Genomic DNA, 26,857 nt, shown 5'->3' with positions numbered 1-26,857 from the left:
AAAATTAGGTTCTTTATGCTTTCTTGGTCAAAATTTTAGGAAAAGGTCCAAAACAGGTCCACCTTTTCAAAATCAGCCCCCAATGAATCCTGGCTACTCCCCTGGCCGTATTGGTGCAAAATTTTTACACTATTTAGTCCTATCTGAGAGAGGCGTTGTAGTATAGGTTTTGGATATACAATGTGATGAAACCCCGTAAAAGTTGTGTGATATCGGACTGAAAGTAAACTTATTTATAATGATTAATTGCTGGCATGACACACGACTTGCGTGTGTTGCCGGGGCAGGACAGTGACGTAGCCAGGATTTTTCCAAAGTATAGGAGCTTTTGGGAGAAAAGGCAAGAGAGGCCATGTGACTTTTATGGGGGAAAATTTGCCGAAAATGGGCCCAAAATATAAAAACTAACAACTTAAAAACCGCGTAGGTCAGCATTCCACAAGGGGCAAGATGTCCGAAGGAGGCGTTTCCTCTTTCTATGGCCAGGAAGAGGAATGGCTCCTTTTTTCTTCTCCCTCCTCCCTTTCTCTCCCCTCCCTTTTATCTCTCCTTCTTTTCTTTCTCTTTTTCCTTCCTTTTACCTCTTTTTTTGCAACCTGCCCCCACCCCCCACTGTGGCGCCACCCTGCCCTCACAGGCTAGAAAGATATAAAAAAATTGATCAACTTTTCAGAAATAGGAGAAAAAGAAGGTGCAATGAGGGGCCTCTTTTTTGGGGGACACCCTGTATATTATTAATGGTGCTCGGTGATTGATTGTACCCAAACCTAAAACCTAGATCTTGAACCCTATAAGCGTAACCAAGAACAGATGTAATGTGTGTACTACAATATTATACATGTGAAACCATGCATATATATTCTATTACAGTCGATCTTCAACCTAATTACATACTGTATAGGAATACTGCATACGCTAACCTTCGCTACTTGAAGCCAGTCTTCTGCTATTTTCATCGCTTCTTTTATATTCCGCTTGGAATCAATTTCTTCCCACTTTTCCCAGCCATCACATGCTCCTGATTTTAAAAAGAAAAACAAACAAGTGAAAACTTCAATGTAATTATAAAAGCTTTCCTCTAATATGAGATGTGATCACAGGAGTAAATTAGCGTGTTTATACTGAACACCTGGCATTACCGCGAATTCACCTTCACCGGCATTTCAATCCTCTCGCATTCACCGGGTCGTTTCTACTGGGCTGAAAATGCAGGGTAACGATTCTCTATGCACGTTAATACGATCAGGAAGGCGGAAGTCTCGAAAAACTTTTCGTGACTTCTGGGCTGAATTGTTGCATTTAATACAGCTCCCAGCATCTTTTTATGAGCATCAGAATTGCGTCTAGTCTTCCCATCAAAAATCTTCCTCACGACCATGTCTTGCCACTGATAAAATTAGAAACGCAACCATATTCTTTTCAGACATGATTTAGGAGCCACCACGGTCAAGTAGAAATTATAGCAATTAATATAGCAAGATGAAATTATAGCAATATAATGTATTATCGATGTCAGATCGTGATGAACCACATGAACTCCGCGCGAAATATTCGATCTGGTATGACCTTTCGCTTACGAGACTTCAGGTATCACTCGCAAATCGTCACCCGATCTGTTTCCACTGCAAACGTTACCTCGTATTCACCTTTATTAACCACCTCAAAAGGTGGTTGACGGATTCACTCGCATCACCGCGCATTCACCTTCATCCGATCTGTTTCTGCTGGGGCCGTTACCGCGTATTCCCTCGCATCACCCTGAATTCACTCGCAATGTCAAAAAAGTAATAATGGGGTGCGTCAAACGTGTCCCCAACAAAATACGAGATCAGAAAAGGCAAAGTTTGTGAAGAGCTAACATTATTTGCAAAATGACTTCAAAAAATGATCTTTAAATGACCTTTCTATGCATCCATTGATCGACATCACACATCGTTGGTCACATTACATACTGATCTATTTGACGCAACACGTACGCTTTTCGAGAATGACCACTGCTTTTGAGTTAATATAAAGGCGGTTGTAAGGTATGCTATCAAAAGCTTTTGTAAAATTCATTATGGTCAAATCAATTTGAGATGGTGGTGTGACCAGCACATAAATATACCTCCACTCCCCCTGCGAGGGAGGTAGTACTGGGTTAGTCATACCAGTAGCAAGAACATGAACTGGGAGAATACAAGTTCTTGACCGGACCTGAATTTATAAATGGTTCAACACAAGTACTAAATTGATTGTGCCAGGATTGATTGTGGGAGGATATAAGTTTAAATGACTGCTTATAGGTTTGAATTTCAACCTGCCTGATCATGAAGCTCCCTAGCTGTGGCCAAGTGGTTAAAGCGCGGATCTCATAAACCTGAGGTCCTAGGTTTGATCCAGAAGTTGCTATGTAACAAGATCACTACTTACTTTTAGGTTACTTACCTGGAGCAAGTTTATTTACCAAAGCACCAAGAGCCTTTCCATCAGTCCAGTCACTAGTAAGATTGGTGATCTTAAGCTTGTAGTCTGGAATCTGCTCCTTTACCCAAGATAGCAACTGGTCTCTTCTACTTTCCTTTGTCTGTGAAGATAGCAACTGGTCTCTTCTACTTTCCTTTGTCTGTGAAGCATCAGCTTTACTCCCAAATGTTGTAAAACTCAGAATTAGTTGCTGCATCACTGTTAGCATCACTGCTTTTTGGTTATCAGGATCCATATCTTTTTTTCCTGCAATTAATAATAATAATAATAATAATAATAATAATAATAATAATAATAATACGGTAATGACCAAGTAGCAATAATAAAAATATAAATAATAAATATTAATACTTAGAATAATAGCAATAATGATATACAAATAAAGGAGATGTACAATGTATATGATAATAGACAACAGGATATCATGGGGTACTCAAGATTGGTTTGGGTAAGGATGTGCTGCTGAGAGTTTGGACCCATCCATAAACCAAATCCTTAAGAAATGTGAACCCATTGCTATACCAGAAGCCAAAATTTCTGGTCAAATTAAACGCAAATTGCCTAAAATTGGACTAAGTGGGTAATGGTAATGGATAGTCGCCAACAAGCCGTTGTCATCGGAGATCCCATCTCTGATCCTTTCCCGCTACCTTGGGGTGTTCCCCAAGGATCTGTTAAAGGACCACTTGATTTTATTATGTATAGTGCTCCGCTGAGCGATGTCATTTATGCTCATCATGATATTCACCATCTTATTTATGCCGACGATACTCAACTGTACCTGACACTGCATGGAAGCTACCCATCATCCTCAAGATGTAAACAAGCTCGAATCGTGCATTTCAGACGTTCGCTGTTGGGCAATCCAAAACAAACTCATGTTAAATGACTCAAAAACTGAAATCATTCATTTCCATTGCAACTTCTGTACGTTTTCCGTGTTTCCGACTGTCAACATTGGAGGTTCCGATATATATCCATCAAATTCTGCGAAAGATTTAGGTGTTTTGCTTGACGATACATTGCTGTTAAAAGACCATGTTCGCAATATATGCCGGAAAGCCTCTTTTGGTATTTATAAAATCGGCTGCATTCACAAGTATTTAGATCGTCAATCTACTGAACGCCTCGTCCACGCTTTTGTTACATCTCATTTGGACTGCAACAACTCTCTTTTGTATGGTTTACCTGACAATCTCCTGTCATCAATTCAGAGAATTCAAAATTCTGCCGCCCGTCTCATTACATGTACTAAGCGCTATGATCATATCTCTCCTATTTTAGACGAACTTCATTGGTTGACTGTTGAGAAAAGAATTCATTTCAAGATCCTGCTGCTAACATACACAGCTCTTAATGGACATGCACCCAACTACATCTGCAACCTCATATCATTATCCACTAACAGCTCTCTCCGTTCCGCTCATCAGCTCGCTTTAAAACCCGGACCGCTTGTCAAAACATCTTCCTATATGGCGACCGGGCCTTTGCAGTGGCGGCACCCTTCCTCTGGAACAATATCCCTTCCACCATCCGTTCTGCTGTCTCCATTGATCAATTCAAGACAACGCTCAAAACTTTCTTGTTCAATTAATTGACTCTGTATTATTTTCTTGCTTATCATGTTCATGTCATTTTGTAGTAGTTTAAGTTGTAGTGTAAGTTGTAATTAGCGCTTAGAAACCTTTGTAATTTGCGCTTTAAAAATGTTGTTAATTATTATTTATTAATTATTAATGGTTAATCCAACGGACGAGGACACAAAACACATCAAGGATCAATAAATGATACAAGAGGATACCTTGAATCAAGTTGGTGTGCCATGCTTTTTTTCTTTTCTTTTAAAATTGGACTATTTTTTATGAAAATCTGGAAAATTTTGGAAAAAAATTACCCATACATATACTAAAATTAAATCGGCTGTATTCCATAGTGGCGTATAGTGATTTTTGGTCATTTTTTGAAAATTGGCACATATGTTTTTAATGATGTTCTCTTTCATTTTCTAAGTCTCATTAGTCAAAAGTATAGTCAGAAAGTGAAATTTTGTGTTTTCCATAGTGGCGTATCGATCATACGCCACTTTTTATACACATTAATAATTAAGAAATATCGGCAAAAATGAAAAACATTGCATGTCATAGTGGCGTACACCTCGCTACATGTCATAGTGACGTATCGTGACCTATACGCCACTATGGAATGAAGCCGACGAAAAGTAACGCCATCAAGGTCAACGTTAGGTTAGGGTATTGCATTTTGCGTGTTTTCCATAGTGACGTATAGTTTTGTACTTATTGTTTTCAGTTTGCCGGCAATATTATGTATTTATTTCTTTTGAAAAATGTATAAAAATAAAATCTATTTAGTTTACTACGGAAATTTGACATCATTTACAAAATATGACAAATGTCTGATTCACACAACTCGATTTTAAATTGGCATTTCTTCAAACCCGATTTTCTCGAAAAGTTGTTTATTCGCAGTGCCCCACTATACGCCACTATGGAATACAGCCGAAGAATTGGCCTAGAAAAGGGGGTCCTTGATATACCAAATGGCTAAAAATGTGACCCATGTTTGCCTTTTTTTACTGATTTACCTTTCTGCAACAAAACTTCAATTAAAGCAGTCAGTTTGGGTCCACCCCAGAAGTCTTCTTCCAACTGTTTGAAGTCTTTATCCAAATTGTCAATATCCTCATTGACACTCTTCAGCTGTGTGTTTGCCCATTTTGTAAATGTCCGAATCCGTATATCGTTTTCATTCAACTCTTGGCTGAAATATCAAGCATACACATCAGTCCTAAAATGTCAAACAACCTTTCACATAACATATATGTGACGTGTCATGTCAAAAGGAGACACTTTTGGGCAGGTTATCAATTTTGAGGTTTTTACATATCTTAAAAATAGAGATATTTTGATCCACAACGCCGTTTTCCCCAATGAAATCGGACATTTGTAACGAAGATGTTGAGTTCGTAAGTTATGGTATTACAAAATTGGAAATTGAGATATCGGCCTTTAAAAATATTATTGACAATGTTGAGAGTAGGAAATACCTTGAAAAATGTCTCCAAAATTACAAGATGGCGGTTATATTCTGGTCTGAAACTATCAGACAATATTTTTAACATTAATAACATCACAAATTCAAGCAAACAAACCCAAATTGTGAAAAAAAAAATCACCCGGGCAGATTTTTGGCTATTTCTCCATTTACGATCCTGCCCAAAAGTGTCTCCTTTTGACATGATACGTCACATATGTCATTATTACATGTGGGGTAGTGTAAAAAAATCATGAACATAGAAGTTGGAAAGAAACTATAAGCCAATAAATCAAATAGTGTACATGTATACTAGCAACCAATCACAACAGCATTTGCTTGTTAAATGTGCAAATGCGGTAGTTGCATTGCTCATTCAAATAGGATGTATATGGGTACGTTTGTGAAGGTTGTCCTTCGTCGTAATAATTAAATATTACATTGAACTCATAAAACTATTCACCTGGACTCACATTTGAGTGGCTACGGTATCATTGGTAAAACGTATCTATCAGCAGATATGATGCTGGTATAATATGGTTGTGGCGTGTATATACGCATTTTCGACAACAAATGTTGTGATTTTAGACAGAGGGTGCATTACTTGTCGAGACACGATAGATCGCCAAATAAATAACTTAGAAAATATGCTTGATGTCATTTAACATGTTTCCATAGTTAGCCATGGAAGGCTCACGGATATATTCTGTAAATTTAGGTCATTGATTGAGGTCAGTGACCCATTGTTGATGAGTTAAGAAGATCAGAGAAGATGAGAAAAGAGGAGATCGCTCGAACATATAATCCAATTACCCACAGTTAACCTCCATTCACTTTTCTTTGTTTGGGGTTCTTAAAACACCACTTGAAACTTCCTTTGTGGTAATCTGTTCATCCGCCACACGCTTGACTGATTTGGTAGTTCTCTTAGTGGAAAAAATATTCCACACACGGAAGTACATCATTAAATTCCCAATTTCGCAGTCAAATCATGCTTTTTTCTTAAAAAATATAAATAATTGACTGATGCCCTGCCAGGACACAGCAGATAGGCCGCCCTCTCTACTTATAATTAATGTACATTGGCAGTGAGACATTTTCGAGAGAATAAAATCATTACATGTTCAATTAGCGGCAGATCCGCCATGAGCTGTTATGGCGTGTGGTGGTGAACTCAACGACATGTAATCGTGGGTGCGCGCTTGTTCGAATCCGAACGGTTCTGATTTTTTCTCTCCTTTATTATATAATGCCAGTTTGTCTGAGCTCCATTTCCTTATTTATTATATATTTCTCAGGCATGCATCCTCTGGATCCTCGCATTTAATATTTAATGTCTCATATTGACTGATGCCCTGCCAGGACACAGCAGATAGCCCGCCCTCTCTACTTATAATTAATGTACATTGGCCGTGAGACATTTTCGAGAGAAAAAATAGGCCGCCCTCTCTACTTATAAAAATAATAATAATAACTGCAGGGTGACCATGATTTTTAAACGAGTTAAAAAGCATTATTGCAACTCCCATTAAATTAAGGGCTGGGGTATGAACGTTTGGACAGTATTTATTTTGGGACATTAGAGCACATCAGAAATATCGAATTGCATTCTGAATACGAAGAATGTCATTCTGATATCAAATAATTTTGATTTTTTGAAATTCGCAATTTAATACACATTTTATGGCAAATCATTAAAAATTGATCTTTTTGATATTTAACAGTACTTGAAGTAAACTTTATAAATCTGATGATTTATTCTTAAAGTGTATGTAGGTGGGATAAAAAGCCGACGATCAATTGAAAATTTTGACCTTTCGTAAATTTGGTTGGAAACGGTCAAGACCTGGCTGCAAAAACAGTAAAAAAGGGAGTTTCTCGGGCAATTATATAGCGGTTGTTTGTTTACGGCCTATGCCACGCGTCCACATGTCTAGCATAAACCACGCCGTCTTTAGCGTCGTCGGCGTACATGACGCGCGCCATTTGACTTACACGCACGGCGTACACGGGTCACATAGCTATCTTGCGTACGGGGTTATGGTTTAGGGACACGGGATGGGACAACGGGATTAGGCCTACGAAGACTTAAAATAAAAGGTAGGCCTACTTTGGATGGATTAAATAAATAAATAATAAAATGTGAAAAAAAGGAAGCTAATATAATAAGAACAGAATTAAATAGGCTTATTTCATGCAAACGGAAAATCACAAGGGAAATGTAAGAAAAGGCAGATTTAAATAAATAATGGCAGCGGGTTAAATAAATAAATAACATGGAAGCGGAAAATTACAGGCTAAGCAGGAAATATTTTTTTTTTTTTTGGGGAAGAAAGAAGCTAAAAAGGAAATGCAAGAAGGGACAGGTCTATAAAAAAAATGAAATTTACCTTTTCAATGAGTCTACCTGTTCAGTAATTCCTCCTGTTTGAGTGAACGCTCCCGTTTACTCATCTAGCGGGGACCCGAGCGAAGCGCGGGTGTCCTGCTAGTCTTACTATAAATAGGGGAATGTTGTATGTATCTATCTATGTATCTATCTATGTATCTATCTATGTATCTATGTATGTGTATAAAGGCTCCGTCAGTTTCGATCCAAATGTCGCCAAATTCATACGGGAGATCGAGGAATATACCGAGACGGTAATGCGAAAATTTGGTTGAAAACGGGCAAGAATTGGCTGCAAAAACAGTGAAAATATGGGTAAAAACGGGGTTTTTGTTATAAAAATCGGTTGCCAGACTACGCGTCACTGCAGCTGGCCGGCAGCACGTCGGCGCCGCGTGCGTAATGTGCACTACGCCAATGCGCGCGTAAACGGCGCAGAGCCACGCGACTTGCGAGCCAGAGACTAGTGGACATGATAATACGGAAAGAAGGAAAAATAAAGGACAAAAAGGTACATGGGCGGGTCACGGGATTATGATAACGGGTGAACACGTCCGCAGACACGCTATGAGAGGACGTAATAAATACGGGGAAAGATGTGTGTTGTATAAACAACATGAAGCGGTACTATAAAGAAAAATTAAATTAAATTGAGGATAAAAAAGGTACGAGTAATAACGGGTTAAAGTAACTAAATGAAATGGGAACGAAACAAAGAAGGAAAGAAACTAATCAGGAAATGTAAGAAAAAAGGAAGCTAAAATAATGAAAACAGAATTAAATAAAAAACATGGAAACGGGAAATCACAGGCAGCAAATAAAAAAAGAAGCTAAAAGGGAAATGAAAGAAAGAACAGATTTAGAAAAGAATGGGAACGGGGTTAAATAAATAACATGGGAACGGAAAATCAAAAGCTAAGCAGAAGAAACTAAAAAAGAAAATGTATAGAGACAGATTTAGATAAATAAAATGTACCTTTTCAATGATTCTACCTGTTCAGAAATTCTTCCTGTTATAGTGAACGCCCCCATTTAATAAAATGTACCTTTTCAATGATTCTACCTGTTCAGAAATTCTTCCTGTTATAGTGAACGCCCCCATTTACTCATCTAGCGGGGACCCGCACGAAGCGCGGGTATCCCGCTATAAATAGGCTAATGTTGTATGGAATACTGGACACTTCATCCCCTGGACACTTCATCCCCTGGACATTTCATCCCCTCGTGTGAAAACGCTATTGTAGCGTTCTTTGAACGTGACAGTGAATCAAGAATGCATATGAATATAATAATTGTTTAGAATCTTGAACTTAGAAGGAAATAATATAAGGAAATTAATCTCGGGATATTTTAAATAGGCCTAGTGTAGGGGCCTATATTATAGGCTTACCGTCTATCTAATTTATCCAATGTATGCACCGTGTTCTGTATGAGCTACCACCAGCTGATCACACGTATAATAATCGATCAATGTTGAATGGCAGTAGGGCCTATAATAGTTAATAATACATTCAATGAATTTGCCTAAATTGAACAGTTGTTATTACTGTGACAGTCTGTGAGTATTGTTATCATTATATTATTACTATTATTGCTAATATTATTAGGCATATTATTTTTATTATTATTATTATTATTATTATTATTATTATTATTATTATTATTATTATTTACTGTGGGTTTTTTTTTGTTGATAGCTGAGACTATTTATTTATTGTTATGTTATTTTAAGTGTATTCTCTTTTTCCTGTTATTTATGTATCTATTATGTATTGTTTATTTATTTATTTATATATTTATTTTATTATTATTTACTTAGTTGTGCATCTAACAAAATTAGTACATTTTTAATACTATTTATCTGTTTGTTGTATATTGATAAATCCACCAAAAAAGCGTTGACAACGTAAAAGCAGCAAGTTTAAAAAGCCCCACCTCGGCTCACTTTTTGAAACTTGGTCCCATTTGTAAAAGATACTGATTTAAACTTTGTCATAATTATCAACTTAAAACATTTCCAGAAGTGTTATGTATCTTTAATGTGCCGATGCGATATAAAGCATTCTGGAGCGATCAGAAAGGTTATTATGTTGTTCTTGGCCAATATCCTATATATGTTTTTTTATAACATTAAGTTCATGATCAATGATTGAATTAAACGAATAACAAGTAGGCATGTAAATGGCAATGATGCTATTGTTAAATCGTTAAAAACACCGATTTGCTGTTGATATTCAAAATGGGACCAAGTTTCAAAAAGTGAGCCGAGGTGGGGGCTTTTTAAACTTGCTGCTTTCTTTACGTTGTCAACGTTTTTTTGGTGGATTTCCTTTCTTTTTATGAATGTAGCCAAGCAGCTCCATAAGTACTCCATAACACGAATAAAGGAAAGATAGATGATTGAGATGATGTCATCCTTGTTTTACGACAGTAAATAATTTTATCAGCCGTTTATTTTTAAAACTTGCTGGTCACAGCTACCGCGTGACTGTAATGTTAATAGGGATACATAATATGATCAATATACATTTTAATATACTTTAATTATTCAAGGCAAGTAAGAAAATGTAAATATCAACAACACATACCCAATGTTGACGATGCCAGAGAAATGCGCGTATATGTCAAGGCTTATACTACGGAAGGGTCTAAGTGCCACGACTTAGCAAGATAATTATGTTTTAATGATTGTGGTTTTTGTAGCTATGCGGGGCAATCTAGTTGGATATCCAAATTTCGCGGTTGATAGTTCTTAGTAGCCCTGTAGGCAATCTAGTTGGATTTCCTATTAAGCGGCGGTTGTTGGCGGTCTTTCGCGGTTTGTGGTTTTAATTTCCCTCATTCATGCCCTACCCTCTATTGGGGGTTAACTTATAGATTAAGCTTGTTGGATAACTATACTTCAAGGTGTGTGGTTCTTTGTAGCCCTGCGGGGCAATCTAGTTGGATATCTAAATTTCGCGGTTGATAGTTATTTAGATTTAGATCTAGTTGGATTTCCCTATTAAGCGGCGGTTGTTGGCGGTCTTACGCGGTTTGTGGTTTTCATTTCTCTAATTTTTCAGGCCCTGGCCTCTATCGGTGGCTAATTTGTCTTTTAAGCTGGTTGGATATCCATATTTCGACGTTTGTGGTTCTTTGTAGCCCTGCGGGGCAATCTAGTTTGACATCCCTATTGAGCGGCGGTTGTTGGCGGTCTTTCGCGATTTGTGGTTTTAATTTCCCTCATTCTTCAAGCCCTGCTCTCTATCGAGGGTTAATTAAATAGCTTAAGCTTGTTGGCTATCCAAATTTCGCGGCTTGTGATTCTTTGTAGCCCTGTGGAAAATATTGTTGCACATTCCTATAGGTTGTGCCAACTTGTTCCATGTGTCTGTGGTGGGGACAGTCCCTTTGGGTATTTTTGCCGCTTTGCTAATTTGTCTTTAATGGCCTTCCATATTTGGTTGTCCCTTTTTGGATACGTTTTTATAACGTTGGTCATCGGATTTCGAACTCGAGTCCCCGGAATAGGAGTTCAATGCCTTAACCATTACACCACGGGACTCGGCTGTGGAATAGCGTGTCGATGTACAATATTTATTATATGAATTGATGTGTCGTCCGAAAAGAACAAAAGAATTGTGAAAAACTCGATTTTTTGGCGAATGGGGTTCGAATTTGTATGTATGCGGTATTTCAGAAATTGCTAGGGTATAATTGGAAGTGAATCTGAAAAAGTAGTGTGAAGGTGATAACCAGGTAGACCTGTAGCAGTGTCTAAAAATTCTGGATCAGTATGATTTGCCACTAAGTTTCGCTATGAAATACCGCGTGAAATGGAAGCAAAAATATTTGTTTATTACGAACAATGATTGACTGTAGGATTGGTGGCCCTTTTTGAATTAATGAGTTGTCAAGATATTACACCTGGAACTGTAAATAACATTTAGCATTGTTTTAGATACATTTTGTACCAAGCGAAAAATAACATCGAACAATAGAAGTCAAGTGTTTTAATGTTAGGTGTAAATATAGTCTCGCGGGAGCATCTGTTATTAGTCTTCTTTATCAGTCTTTTTTTTTTAAACTTGCTGGTCACGGCTTCCGCGTGACTCTAATATACTGCATAGGGAAGGATCATGGCAATATTTTTGTATTGTTCACTTGATGAGGTGATTAACGCAATGTCATGTTATACAATAGGAACAATAGCCGAATGGTTACAGGAAGTTGAATTCTTTTAATCATTGACTGGTGTGCTATTACCGGTATTAATCAATGGAATCAACATAATCAATCGGGAATCTATAATATAACCAGAGTCTTATCACTGATAAGGTGCGATTAAAAGGTTCTAAAAGTAGTTAAGTGCAAGGATAGTTAGAACTTATACTTGTAGGAGAATTAAATTAGTACTAAACGGTAAAGACTAAGGACTATATACCGGTACCCAAAATACTGGAATTCCAGCAGTTCAACTGATAATAAATATCTCAGTGCATTATATTTTTTCTTTTCCTTCTGTTTTTGCCTGTTTAGGACACAAAGACTGAGCTTTTCACCAAAAGACCCTACTAGAATTAAATACCATCGAGCTGTAACCCATGCCTAAGGAGGAGGTATGATAACTTGAACAATGTTAGTAGGAATGACCTTGAAAAGTGTCTGAAAAATACAAGATGCCAGTTATATTCCGGTCTGAAACTATCAGACAATATTTTAAAAACATTATTAACATCAAAAATTTGCAACAAACCCAAATTATGAAAAAATCACCACAGGGTAGTTTTATATTTCTCCATTTACGATCCTTCCCAAAGTGTCTCCTTTCGATATACCACGTCACAACTACATGTATTTGAATGGGGCTCAACTTTGTCATTACTGTGGTTTCCTCATTTTTGACAAATGTTTCATTTCGAAAATACCTAAAGGATTTGATCCGATTTGTGCATAATGATGGATGCATTATAATATTTCGGGTCGTGCTTGTACACGCCCTACTGGAAGTCAAGTTGTTTTAACCGAGTTTTTTTTTAAATTTCATGATAATTATGTGAGACTTTATACTATGGGACAAATATACTTTCTTGCTGATAAACCGTTAAATCAAAAATAGCATAGGCCTACCATTCATTTTTATACAATTTTTATAATCAAGTTCAACTTTCAATCAATCAACCCAGAACACCCTCACGGGTACGTGGATAACGACTGGTAATGTAGTCTAAGCTATTTTCATCGCCCCCCCCCTCTCCGTGCCAATGTATAATGTCATACATGTATTATAGTTAGTGTTATTTTTAATTAACCCCAAAACACCCTCCCAGGTCGGGATTTTTTCTTCGTAGGCCTGCATCATGCATTTTTGTAAAAAGTTGATTTTCAAAAATTAACATTTCATGTACATATCCTTAAAACTTTTGAATCCATGCTTTCTTCAAATGTTTTCAGCTTTGACAATAATTTCCATGGCAATTGCCATGAGCATGAAAGTTAGTCTTAAAAACACAGTGGTCAATCTGTCATCCTAACCAGCTGGACTTCACTTGGGTCACCATACTATATGCCCTCTGGCAATTCCAGCCCTGAAACTCACTCCCCTGCCCAGCTGACCTCCAGAGCACCAGGAATGTGTTGACATGCAAAAGGTCAAACATCAGCAGGTGTCGAGGTATATAAGATCAAATTATGAAATCCAATATCAGAAAATGAAACCTGTGAAACAAAATTAATTACCCTGCACTACGATCTTTAAGGACCCGTTGACGAAATGATTGATTTTCAAAACAAAAAAAAGATAACGACTGGTAATGTAGACTAACCTATTTTCAGCCACCGCCCCACTCCCCAGGGGAATGGGACGACATGTAGTTATGTTATTTTTAATAAACCCAAAACACCCTCCCCGGTCAATTATATTGTCTTCGCTTTATATTTGATCATCATGCCGTTTCAAAATAAAGTTAAGTTTTTGCACATTTTTATTTCAATGAGTGAACCTACGTGAAAAGAGAAACTTGGCCCCCGCTTGGCACTTTCGTCGTCTTAAGCCACTTGTGAGAATTGATATGGGAATATTCTAAGGATAATCCTGGGGATTAAGCCCTCTTTAGCAGCCATCTCCCTGTGCGTGTATCGACTTTAATTTGTTTCCCATTGTCATACTTGGATGCACACTGACCACAGAATGTTTTCTTTTATATTGAATTAGTTGTTTGGAGGTATTGTGTTCAAGTACCATTGACTATGACAGAATATCCAATTTAACAATTTTGAAGTCGGCTTTTCAAAAATCGCCCAATATTTAATGGAATTCGCGGGTGAGATTTTCAAAGTAGCCAAAATGTCGCGAAATCGCGGGAGCACTTTGTTCGCAATTGGGCGACTAAAACTGGCAATATAGTTATATGTATATAGATTACACTGATTGAAAGAGTTCAACTTCCTGTAACCATTAGACTATTGTTCCTATTGCATAACGTGACATTGCACTTAAATCACCTCATCAAGTGGACAATACAAAAATATTGCCATGATCCTTCCCAATGCAGACACATGTAATGCTATTATCTTTTATCACTATCTTATTAAATATAACATCATAACTATCCACATACATGTACAATAAACAGATAAATGGTTTCCATAAAAATGTACTAATTTTGCTAGATGAACAACTAAGTAAATCATAATAAATAAATAAATAAACAAACAAAATAAATAATAAATACATAAATTATAATAATTATAAATAAATAAATAAACAACCTATAGATAAATAAACAATACATAACAAATACCGTACATAAATAACAGGAAGAAAGAGAAGAAATACACTTCAGCTTAAATAGTCCAGGCTAATATCAACAACAACAAAAAACAAAGTATAATAATATAAATAATAATAATAATACATTTAAAATAGACTTGGTGATTTATTAAAGCATTATTTACAATATTGTTTCATGCAAGCCAGCCGAAGCCGACCTACACTCATCAGAATTATGCTTATCATATGAATATATGAATACAAAAGCCACCTAAGTCCATACTTCGCCAAATTGAGTTAAGCATGGGAAATTGTTGCTATACATAGGCCTGTCATATGTATGAAAAAACAACTCATATTTATTCTCTGTGTCTATTAAGGCCAGAGTAATGGAAGACACATTCGTCCACGACCGAATTTGAGATTTTTTGATATTTATCAACACTAAGATGTATTCTTTCACTTGAAACTGATAAAATACAACTTGCTAATATTTATTCGTATTTTTGCTTGATTTATTTCACTCTTTTCAACTCTAAAAAGTCACATGGCTCAAGACAGCTTAGTAAATTGGCGGAAATAATGAGTCAGAAATGCTTGCGAATCTGAAATATTGTGATTACACACAGCGTGTCGCGTCAGCGTGTGTGGCGCAACTCTGCTGGCGTATGTCCAACGCAGATCAAAGGCGCATTCGATTGTGTTGTTAACGCCAGCAAATGTGGTGTAATCAAAACAAAAATTTGCAGTCAAAATGCCACTTAGATTTTTTAATTATTTTGAATTTTGGCGCACTGAAAGCAGACAATATAGATTCATTGGTGCAAAAAGATGAATATTTAGACCATGCACCAGATACAGTTTTTACAAGTGTGAAAGTCTTACCGTTTTAAAATTTAAGGGCGTTTTGTGCATAATTTTGACATTTTTTTAATAAAACGTCGATTTCTCAGAGTTCACTTTTGACAATATTATTGATTTTTGTGACAAGATAACTTCGAAAAATATGCAAGCAAAGGGTAAACTTTTGCACTATCCTTTAGAGTACATCAAAGTCTAGGGAAGGTTTTTCATTTTTTCAAAATATTTGTTTTAAACAAAAATATACACCATTATGTGCAATTTTTAGCTTAATAGAGTGACAAAATGGCTTTTTTCACATGTTTTTTCAATATTTGAAAAAGAGACGAATTTCAAAAAATAAAAAACCTTCCCTAAGTTCATGTCTCTTCTTCATGAAAAGCTAACTGAATTTTTTTTACTCGAGCGGATTTTTTCTAAGTTGTCACAAAAAATTGGGGTAAAAAGTGAATTTTGTGATTTTTCAAAAACTTGAGAATTTTGAACAAATCTGACGTCACCATGGGATTCCTTGACTCATTTCCTTTCCAAAAATGTATAGTTTTATATACTTTGGACATACAATTCAGAAATAATGAAGCTCGAAAAGGTCCATGTTCTCTCCCATTACTCTGCCCTTAAGCATGTGAAAAATAGCATGTATGAAAGAATCACCCAATTCCATTATTTGAGTCTTGTAACACATTGATTGAAATCCAGTATGTATAAAAGTCCACTTGTAACACATTCATTGCTAGAGAGTGACTTTTGAACAAAAAAATGGGTTTAATAAAGGAAGTGTGTGGTTTATATTACATGGCAGAATGCTTATCAACATTATACATACCTGTGTGCTTTATTTTGTATTATCTTACTAGTGGTAATCTCATTCTAACATTGTTGTCTTTGTATATGATTCAAAAAACCACCTAAGTCCAAAATTTAAAATGAACCCCACGAAGTCCCTGAAATGCTAATCGTCATACCTAATACAGGTTAATCCACTCATTTGCACGTAAAACTTACCATATTAACCAGGTAAATCTAACTGAAGGAATTAAAATGATACACAGGTTTTTCTCTCAAAATCACTTCCTATGGACTTAGGTGGCTTTTGTATTCATGTATTCATATGCTTGTGATAAGCATAATTCTGACGAGTGTAGGTCGGCTTCGGCTGGCTTGCATGAAACAATATTGTAAATAATGCTTTAATAAATCACCAAGTCTATTTTAAATGTATTCCAGCTCAAGTGGGTAATGGTGAATCCAACGGACGAGGACACAAAACACATCAAGGATCAATAAATGATACAAGAGGATACCTTGAATAAGAACAACAGGAAAGAAAAAAGCAAGGTACACCAACTTGATGTGGGGAAACAAGTAAAATGCAGACTAGACAGTATGCAGGGGGACAAAAACAGCAAATGTACATGTAGGCAGAAGAAGTAGGCAAAGTTCGATAGCCAAAAATTACCAGTTCAAGGCCCACTAAGTAAGTCTTGCGGAACCTGCAAAAACAACAAGGATACAAAACTGCACTAGAATAAGTGATGAAAATCACTGTGCATATAAACAGACACGCTAAACCAAACATCCAGAGTAAGCACAAAACAGGCAAAGTTCGATGGCCAAAAATTGCAAATTCCAGAGCCCACAAAAGTGTCAGGAAAACAGTACACTGGAAGTGATGAAAATCACTGTGTACATAGCAGTCAAACACTAAACAGACAAAAAAACAACCGACGTTTCGAGCAGATAAACTGCTCTTCTTCAGGGACAGACAACAAAATATAAAAGCAAACAACAAAACTACATGCTGTAGTTTAAAAACAAATTCAAGTCAAAAACTTAAGGCAAGTTCAAATAGAACTCAGTAGCAAACAAGATAAGCTCAGAGCAAAATAAGCATGTCTTACTTCAATGAAGCACAGTTTACTACCCAAAATAAGCATGTCTTACTTCAATGAAGCACAGTTTACTACCCAAAATAAGCATGTCTTACTTCAATGAAGCACAGTTTAAGCATGTCTTACTTCAATGAAGCACAGTTTAAGCATGTCTTACTTCAATGAAGCACAGTTTACAGCTCCCTTCTTGGTTGAGCACTTTACTGTGGATGATTTACCTTACTTGGATTTATTTATTTAATAATAATAATAAATATTAATAATAATAGTAATAATATAATGATAACAATACCCCGGTAAAATAACAAAATAATAATACTTTTAATAATAATACTAGGCGTAATACTGAATTAGAATCATTTAACGGAAGATATCCGTGTACACGAACTGTTCAATAGGTAAATTCATTGCACTATTGCCATTCAACATCGATCGATTTTTATACACGTGATCAGCTGGTGAACACGGTGCATACATTGGATAAATAAGATTAATTTTAAATAAAGATTAATTTCCTTATATTATTTCCTTCTAAGTTAAAGATTCTAAACAATTATTATATTCATATGCATTCTTTTTTACTGTCACGCTCAAAGAACTCTACAATAGCGTTTTAACATGAGGGGATGAAATGTCCAGGGGATGAAAATGCGAGGGGATGAAATGTCCAGGGGATGAATATGCACGGGGATGAAGTGTCCAGTTACCGTTGTATCTATGTATCTATGTATCTATCTTTCAGTACAGAAAATTATGTTATTATCGCTAAAAGATCTTCCAGAGCTGCATTCTGTAAATTAAGAATAAGCGCAAATAATCTCATGATCGAAAAGGGGCGTCACTTCTCTCCAAAAATTAATCCAGAGAATAGAATTTGTACACTTTGTAATTTAAATAAGGTGGAGGATGAATTTCATTTTGTAATGATATGTCCTTTCTATACCCCGGTTCTATACCAACCCTCGCCAAGATTTATTATATACAATACATGAAATGTATGATATAGATGGTATGGCAGACACTGACATTTTCAAACTTTTAATGAGTGCAAGTGATTTTGACAGTATTACTTCAATATCCAAATTCGTCAAGTTAGCTTTTGATTCACTTACGAACAGGGACTTATAGATAATAACGAAGTTCCCCTTTGGGCTTACAACAGCGACCCCCTGTTATATTTTCATTCCATGGCTCAATGCACCGTGGACCTCAGCGTCACTATTAATATTGTCTATTATTATTAAGGGGGAATAATACCCTGATTTTCATCAGTACCCCTCTTCTTTTTTTCATGCAAATTTATAAAGTACATAAATATGTTCATCACCTCATGTCATGAACTTATAAAATATATCTACATACAAAGTGTTTTTAAACCATTTTAGTAAACAGAGGAATAGGCTTACGCATCATACACTGGAACATGGAAACATTCAAACATTACAACTAGCGCCGCGAGATCAAATTAATGATGTTAATCGTTATTCTTAATATATCAATATACAGGGGAAAGAAGAATTACGCATCGCACACTAGCACATTTTCTCAAGCGAGAGGTCTGGGGTTCAAGTCCCCGCACAGGCAGGTATGTCCGGAGTTTTTTCTCTGGTATATCTGCCTATGCATGTTATGTTTCCACTTGTAAATTCATGTTTAAATGTGCTGTGTGCGATGCGTAATTCTTCTTTCCCCCTGTATATTGATATATTAAGAATAACGATTAAGCATCATTAATTTGATCTCGTGCGCTAGTTGTAATGTTTGAATGTTTCCATGTTCCAGTGTATGATGCGTAAGCCTCTTCCTCTGTTTGTATGATTATATTAGGCTGGCGGGTAAGCATCATTAATTGATCTCGTACACTGGTATGTAATGTGTTGTTTGTACTGTTCACCCTTGACTGTTCATATCCATAAGTACCAGACTTGAGTCCTGTTTATCAGGGACAGTCTGTGTAGCTCAGTGGTAGAGCGCTCGCCCGACAAGCGAGAGGTCTGGGGTTCAAGTCCCGCACAGGCAGGTATGTCCGGAGTTTTTTCTCTGGTATATCTGCCTATGCATGTTATGTTTGCATTTTAGTAAGTCATTTTAGCCCTATATATTTTTTGTTTACTGTATCCTAGTAACTGAGATGTGTGTTTCATAACAAACCATAATTTATTCTATTGAACATGTCCAAGTAGAATACATGAATAGAATACATTAAATCCTTTGTTATACTATCTATAGAAATGTACTCACTGATTATAACACTGAATAAATTAAATACGCCTAATCTCTTCCACATAGACAATTTAATACTACACCATGTATGTATCTCCTATAATGTGTTGTTAGGAAAAGAGATTAAAAAAAGGCTATAAGGTCATCAAAGGTCAGGTTATAGGTCAATTGGTTCAGGTCAAATTCAGGCATCAATTTTGAATACATGTGATAGTCTGTGATATCATACATGTCATAATGAGGCATCAATTTTGATATTTTGTCTGTTACTGGATATATAATGGAAATGTGTGAGGTGGATATACTAAAATACCTTGGGATGTAAATGGTGAGTACAATTTAGATTGCCTAGTTGAGATGGATTGGGCAAATAGATATAAAATAGTTACCAAAATCACAAAAATGAAGCTTACGGAAAACTACCTAATATGGTGGTATAGGTGACAAAAATACAATCTTTTTCAACATTGCTGTAGTGTGGTTGTGGTAACCTGTTACCTATGGCTTAATTAAGTTTCAGTGAAATAGTGTAGCAAGTTCAAAATACAAAATATAGCTCAACATTGAAAATAGAAGCATTTTAACCGGTTCGTTTTTTGATAGTTGTGGAGCACCAAGTTCATGAAGTCATAAAAGAAATCAGGGACCACTTATTCCCATTTTACATATCAACATTATTAGCAACACATATCCAAAATTTTAACGAAATCCGTTGATAGTAAGCTTTCCAAAATGAAGTGAATTTAAAACACCAGTGATGTACCACTTTTTGGCTTATACCATTAGAAGTATGTACGCGTCATTGATACTGATGCCACCAATTGAACGAGAAGATTTGCCCCTTCATTTTGCATACCACTTTGTCCAATTTCTTTTTCTCATTTCTTCCCAAAATGCAAAAAAATGCAAAAAAAAATGCAATGGGTGTAGTACCCCCTTAAGACTATTATTTATATTTCTTTTATAATTGTAAATATTTGTACTTGTAACTTGTAAGTTTAAGGTTACAACTTCAATTGTAAACACTTGTATTTGTAACTTCAATATTAACTATACCAGTTTGTTTGGTGAATGTTAATAAAATATTGATTGATTGATTGATTGGAACAATCTATCTATGTATCTATCTATGTATTTGGATAAAGGCTCCGTCAGTTTCGATCCAAATGTCGCCAAATTCATACGGGAGATTGAGGAATATACCAAGACGGTAATGCGAAAATTTAGTTGAAAACGGTCAAGAATTAGCCTCAAAAACAGTGAAAATATGGGTAAAAACAGGGTTTTTGTTATGAAAATCGGTTGCCAGCCTACGCGTCCCTGCAGCTGGCCGGCAGCTCGTCGGTGCCGCGTGCGTAATGCGCATTACGCCAATGCGCGCGTAAATGGTGCAGAGCCACACGACTTGCGAGCCAGAGACCAGTGGACATGATTATGCGGAAAGAAGGAAAAATAAAGGACAAAAAGGCACACGGGATAACGTGAACACGTCCGCAGACACGATATTAGAGGACGTAATAAATACGGTGAAAAGATGTGTGTTGTATAAACAACATGAAGCGGTACTATAAAAATTAAATTCAAATGAGGACCAAAAACGTACGAGTAATAGGCCAACGGGTTAAAGAAACTAAATGAAACAAGAACGAAACAAAGAAGGAAAGAAACTAATCAGGAAATGTAAGAAAAAAAGAAGCTAAAATAATTAGAACAGAATTAAATAAAAAAACATGGAAATGGGAAATCACAAGCAGCAAATAAAAAAAGAAGCTAAAAGAGAAATACAAGAAAGAACAGATTTAGAAAATAATGGGAGCAGGGTTAAATAAATAAATAACAAGCGGAAAATCACAAGCTAAGCAGAAAAAACTAAAAAAGAAAATGTAAGAAGAGACAGATTTAGATAAATAAAATGTACCTTTTCAATGATTCTACCTGTTCAGTAATTCTTCCTGTTATAGTGAACGCTCCCATTTATTCATCTAGCGGGGATCCGCACGCGTAATTACTTTCTGCAACCATAATGGGTTGCAATAGCTTGAAACTACACAAATGAATCTTATATGTGTTAATTATATACGCTAATTTAATGGTACTGAATATTCATTAGCAAAAAAATTAATATGCTAATTACCATCATAACCATGCATGTCCACTATCCCTCCCATGTGAGATATGCATCCCGACCCTCCCTACCATCCTGACAATCCCTAGCACGATAACCATCCATGACCGCTACCCCTCTCATTTGAGATATGCATCCGACCCTCCCTACCATCCTGACCATCCCTAGCACGATAACCATGCATGCCCACTACCCGTCCCATATGAGATATGCATCCCGACCCTCCCAACCATCCTGACCATCCCTAGCACGATAACCATCCATGAACGCTACCCCTCCCATATGAGATATGCATCCCGACCCTCCCTACCATCCTGACCATCCCTAGCATGATAACCATGCATGCCCACTACCCGTCCCATATGAGATATGCATCCTGACCATCACTAGCACGATAACCATCCATGACCACTACCCCTCCCATATGAGATATGCATCCCGACCCTCCCTACCATCCTGACCATCCCTATCACGATAACCATCAATGAACGCTACCACTCCCATGAGATATGCATCCCGATCTCCCTACCATCCTGACCATACCTAGCACGATAACCATGCATGCCCACTACCCGTCCCATGAGATATGCATCCCCACCCTCCCAACAATCCCTAGCACGATAACCATCCATGACCACTACCCCTCCCACATGAGATATGCATCCCGACCCTCCCAACCATCCTGACCATCCCTAGCACGATAACCATGCATGCCCACTGCCCGTCCCATATGAGATATGCATCCCGACCCTCCCAACCATCCTGACCATCCCTAGCATGATAACCATCCATGACCACTACCCCTCCCATATGAGATATGCATCCCGACCCTCCCTACCATCCTGACCATCCCTAGCACGATAACCATCCATGAACGCTACCCCTCCCATATGAGATATGCATCCCAACCCTCCCTACCATCCTCACTATCCCTAGCACGATAACCATGCATGCCCACTACCCGTCCCATATGAGATATGCATGCCGACCCTCCCAACCATCCTGACCATCCCTAGCACGATAACCATCCATGACCACTACCCCTCCCATTATGAGATATGCATCCCGACCCTCCCTACCATCCTGACCATCCCTAGCACGATAACCATCCATGAACGCTACCCCTCAAATGTGATATATGCATCCCGACCCTCCTGACCATCCCTAACACGATAACCATCCATGACCGCTACCCCTCCCATATGAGATACGCATCCCGACCCTCCCTACCATCCTGGCCATCCCTAGCATGATAACCATCCATGAACGCTACCCCTCCCATATGAGATATGCATCCCGACCCTCCCAACCATCCCTAGCACGATAACCATCCATGACCACTACCCCTCCCATATGAGATATGCATCCCGACCCTCCCAAGCATCCTGACCATCCCTAGCACGATAACCATCCATGACCAATACCCCTCCCATATGAGATATGCATCCCGACCCTCCCTACCATCCTGCCCATCCCTAGCACGATAACCATCCATGACCGCTACCCCTCCAATATGAGATATGCATCCCGACCCTCCCTACCATCCTGACCATACCTAGCACGATAACCATGCATGCCCACTACCCGTCCCATGAGATATGCATCCCCACCCTCCCAACAATCCCTAGCACGATAACCATCCATGACCACTACCCCTCCCACATGAGATATGCATCCCGACCCTCCCAACAATCCTGACCATCCCTAGCACGATAACCATGCATGCCCACTACCCGTCCCATATGAGATATGCATCCCGACCCTCCCAACCATCCTGACCATCCCTAGCATGATAACCATCCATGACCACTACCCCTCCCATATGAGATATGCATCCCGACCCTCCCTACCATCCCTAGCACGATAACCATCCATGAACGCTACCCCTCCCATATGAGATATGCATCCCAGCCCTCCCTACCATCCTCACTATCCCTAGCACGATAACCATGCATGCCCACTACCCGTCCCATATGAGATATGCATCCCGACCCTCCCAACCATCCTGACCATCCCTAGCACGATAACCATCCATGACCACTACCCCTCCCATATGAGATATGCATCCCGACCCTCCCTCCCTACCATCCTGACCATCCCTAGCATGATAACCATCCATGAACGCTACCCCTCCCATGTGATATATGCATCCCGACCCTCCCTACCATCCTGACCATCCCTAGCACGATAACCATGCATGCCCACTACCCGTCCCATATGAGATATGCATCCCGACTCTCCCTACCATCCTGACAATCCCTAGCACAATAACCATTCATGACCGCTACCCCTCCCATGAGATATGCATCCCGACCCTCCCTACCATCCTGACCATCCCTAGCACGATAACCATCCATGACCGCTACCCCTCCCATATGAGATATGCATCCAGACCCTCCCTACCATCCTGACCATCCCTAGCACGATAACCATCCATGAACGCTACCCCTCCCATATGAGATATGCATCCCGACCCTCCCTACCATCCTGACCATACCTAGCATGATAACCATGCATGCCCACTACCCGTCCCATATGAGATATGCATCCAGACCCTCCCAACCATCCTGACCATCCCTAGCACGATAACCATCCATGACCACTACCCCTCCCATATGAGATATGCATCCCGACCCTCCCTACCATCCTGACCATCCCTAGCACGATATCCATCCATGAACGCTACCCCTCCCATATGAGATAGGCATCCCGACCCTCCCAACCATCCTGACCATCCCTAGCACGATAACCATCCATGACCGCTACCTCTCCCATATGAGATACGCATCCCGACCCTCCCTACCATCCTGACCATCCCTAGCACGATAACCATCCATGAACGCTACCCCTCCCATATGAGATATGCATCCCGACCCTCCCAACCATCCTGACCATCCCTAGCACGATAACCATCCATGACCACTACCCCTCCCATATGAGATATGCATCCCGACCCTCCCTACCATCCTGACCATCCCTAGCACGATAAGCATCCATGCCCACTACCCGTCCCATATGAGATATGCATCCCGACCCTCCCAACCATCCTGACCATCCCTAGCACGATAACCATCCATGACCACTACCCCTCCCATATGAGATATGCATCCCGACCCTCCCTACCATCCTGACCATCCCTAGCACGATAACCATGCATGCCCACTACCCGTCCCATATGAGATATGCATCCCGACCCTCCCAACCATCCTGACCATCCCTAGCACGATAACCATCCATGACCACTACCCCTCCCATATGAGATATGCATCCCGACCCTCCCTACCATCCTGACCATCCCTAGCACGATAACCATCAATGAACGCTACCCCTCCCATATGAGATATGCATCCCGACCCTCCCTACCATCCTGACCATACCTAGCACGATAACCATGCATGCCCACTACCCGTCCCATATGAGATATGCATCCGGACCCTCCCAACCATCCTGACCATCCCTAGCACGATAACCATCCATGACCGCTACCACTCCCATATGACATATGCATCCCGACCCTCCCTACCATTCTGACCATCCCTAGCACGATAACCATGCATGCCCACTACCCGTCCCATATGAGATATGCATCCGGACCCTCCCAACCATCCTGACCATCCCTAGCACGATAACCATCCATGACCGCTACCCCTCCCATTTGAGATATGCATCCCGACCCTCCCTACCATCCTGACCATCCCTACACAATAAACGTCCATATCCACTACCTCTCCCATCACAGGTTTTTCCCTGTAATACGCTCTATAGGATTAATCTTTTCGCTCTTTAAACATCGCCATCTATCGGTATAAACGATTTACGTCTAATTGCCTTCAATCTATAGTTAGTGGTCGTTCATGATTATAACTGCGTAGAACCTTTTGTTACCTAAGGAAAGTGCTCTATAGGCCTATGTGATTGATTGCAAATCGATAATTCGCGGCTTGGCGACTGATTGTAGATCACTATGAATCGGAGGAGCCTTTTGTAAGCTATTTGACCCCGATCTTATTGTTAGAATACAATAGCTACCTTCTGATTACGTTTCCATATCAGGCCAAAAGGATGTATGCTTTGTGTCAGATGTATGTACTGTACTTCTTTTGTTGTGGTATGAAATTAGAGACCAAAAGTCCCGAAGCTTTATTCTAAAAAGTACAGATAAAACGCACTCTTCTTTTGGATTTTTGAGACAAGAACTATTTTGTGTGCAAGATAACACAGATAGATTTTCTTTTGAGACTTTAAATTCCTTGTAAATCGTCAGTTTTACCGAGGTTTGTTGTAATTTTTTGTTTCCATGAAAGTGGTCAAGAAAAAGTTCAAAAATATCACATTTTTGGCCGGCAATTAAAAATTTTATTCAGGCTATCTTGCAGCTTCGACTTTAAAGTAAAGATATATGTGGGACATTTCATATTTCTTTGAGGAGTTTTCTGAATATTTATGTCAAAAAGATCATGGTTCAATACAAAACAATCACCAAAAATATCCACTTGCCAACTTGATATCATTTATTTTGAAGACGGTCCCTGCATGCATGCATACATGGGTGTAGGCAGCTAGTCTCTGTCCGAGACGATAAGTATCTATTAAAGTTGCTTTATTTATGTTCATACAAATGGGATACAAACAGAGCAAGAAAGTTTGGTATTTGTAATTTCTTACAACTAGTCCAAAGATTTCCACTTACTTGCAGACGTTTGAAAACTGACAGTTTTCTTTATCGATGCTATTGTTGCAATGACGATCTGTGTACAGCTGATGATTTCTGCTGCTTGGCAACGGAGTTGCCAGTTGATTTTTCACTTATCAGATCGTCTTCGGATTCCTTCTTACTATATATTTTATTTCAAGGTGTTTAGTAAACATATGTTATTCTTAATAGCGGGCTTATTTTCAAATAGTCAAGTTTTATGTCGCAGTTTTGCAAACATTTCACATTAAATCTTTTCAAAAACGAAGAGAGACTTGTTTCAGTCTATAATTTTATTTTTTTCAATGCATTAGGGACGCACCATTTGATATCAAGGTGGGGGGCTAGGTCGTGACAATTTTTTTAGTAGGCCTACCTCGGTGAAGCAATTTTTAGCACCTCG

At 38.5% G+C, this 26,857-nt stretch overlaps 1 protein-coding gene across 1 annotated transcript in view; it reads right to left on the bottom strand.

Annotated features, from left to right (window-relative positions):
* LOC140171035 (uncharacterized) overlaps positions 1–26,857 on the bottom strand; it is a 108,995-nt gene that overhangs the window by 36,008 nt on the left and 46,130 nt on the right. The window contains exons 5-7 of the mRNA XM_072194216.1: positions 5,069–5,244; positions 2,428–2,712; positions 921–1,018 (exon numbers count right to left, since the gene is read on the bottom strand). Coding sequence (XP_072050317.1) covers positions 921–1,018; positions 2,428–2,712; positions 5,069–5,244 — 559 coding nt within the window. The remainder of the gene's footprint in view (positions 1–920; positions 1,019–2,427; positions 2,713–5,068; positions 5,245–26,857) is intronic.

Source organism: Amphiura filiformis, chromosome 15 (assembly GCF_039555335.1).
Source record: "Amphiura filiformis chromosome 15, Afil_fr2py, whole genome shotgun sequence".
NCBI lineage: Eukaryota > Metazoa > Echinodermata > Ophiuroidea > Amphilepidida > Amphiuridae > Amphiura > Amphiura filiformis.
The sequence above is the reverse complement of the archived record's forward strand: the minus strand, read 5'-3'. Positions and strand labels throughout refer to the sequence as shown.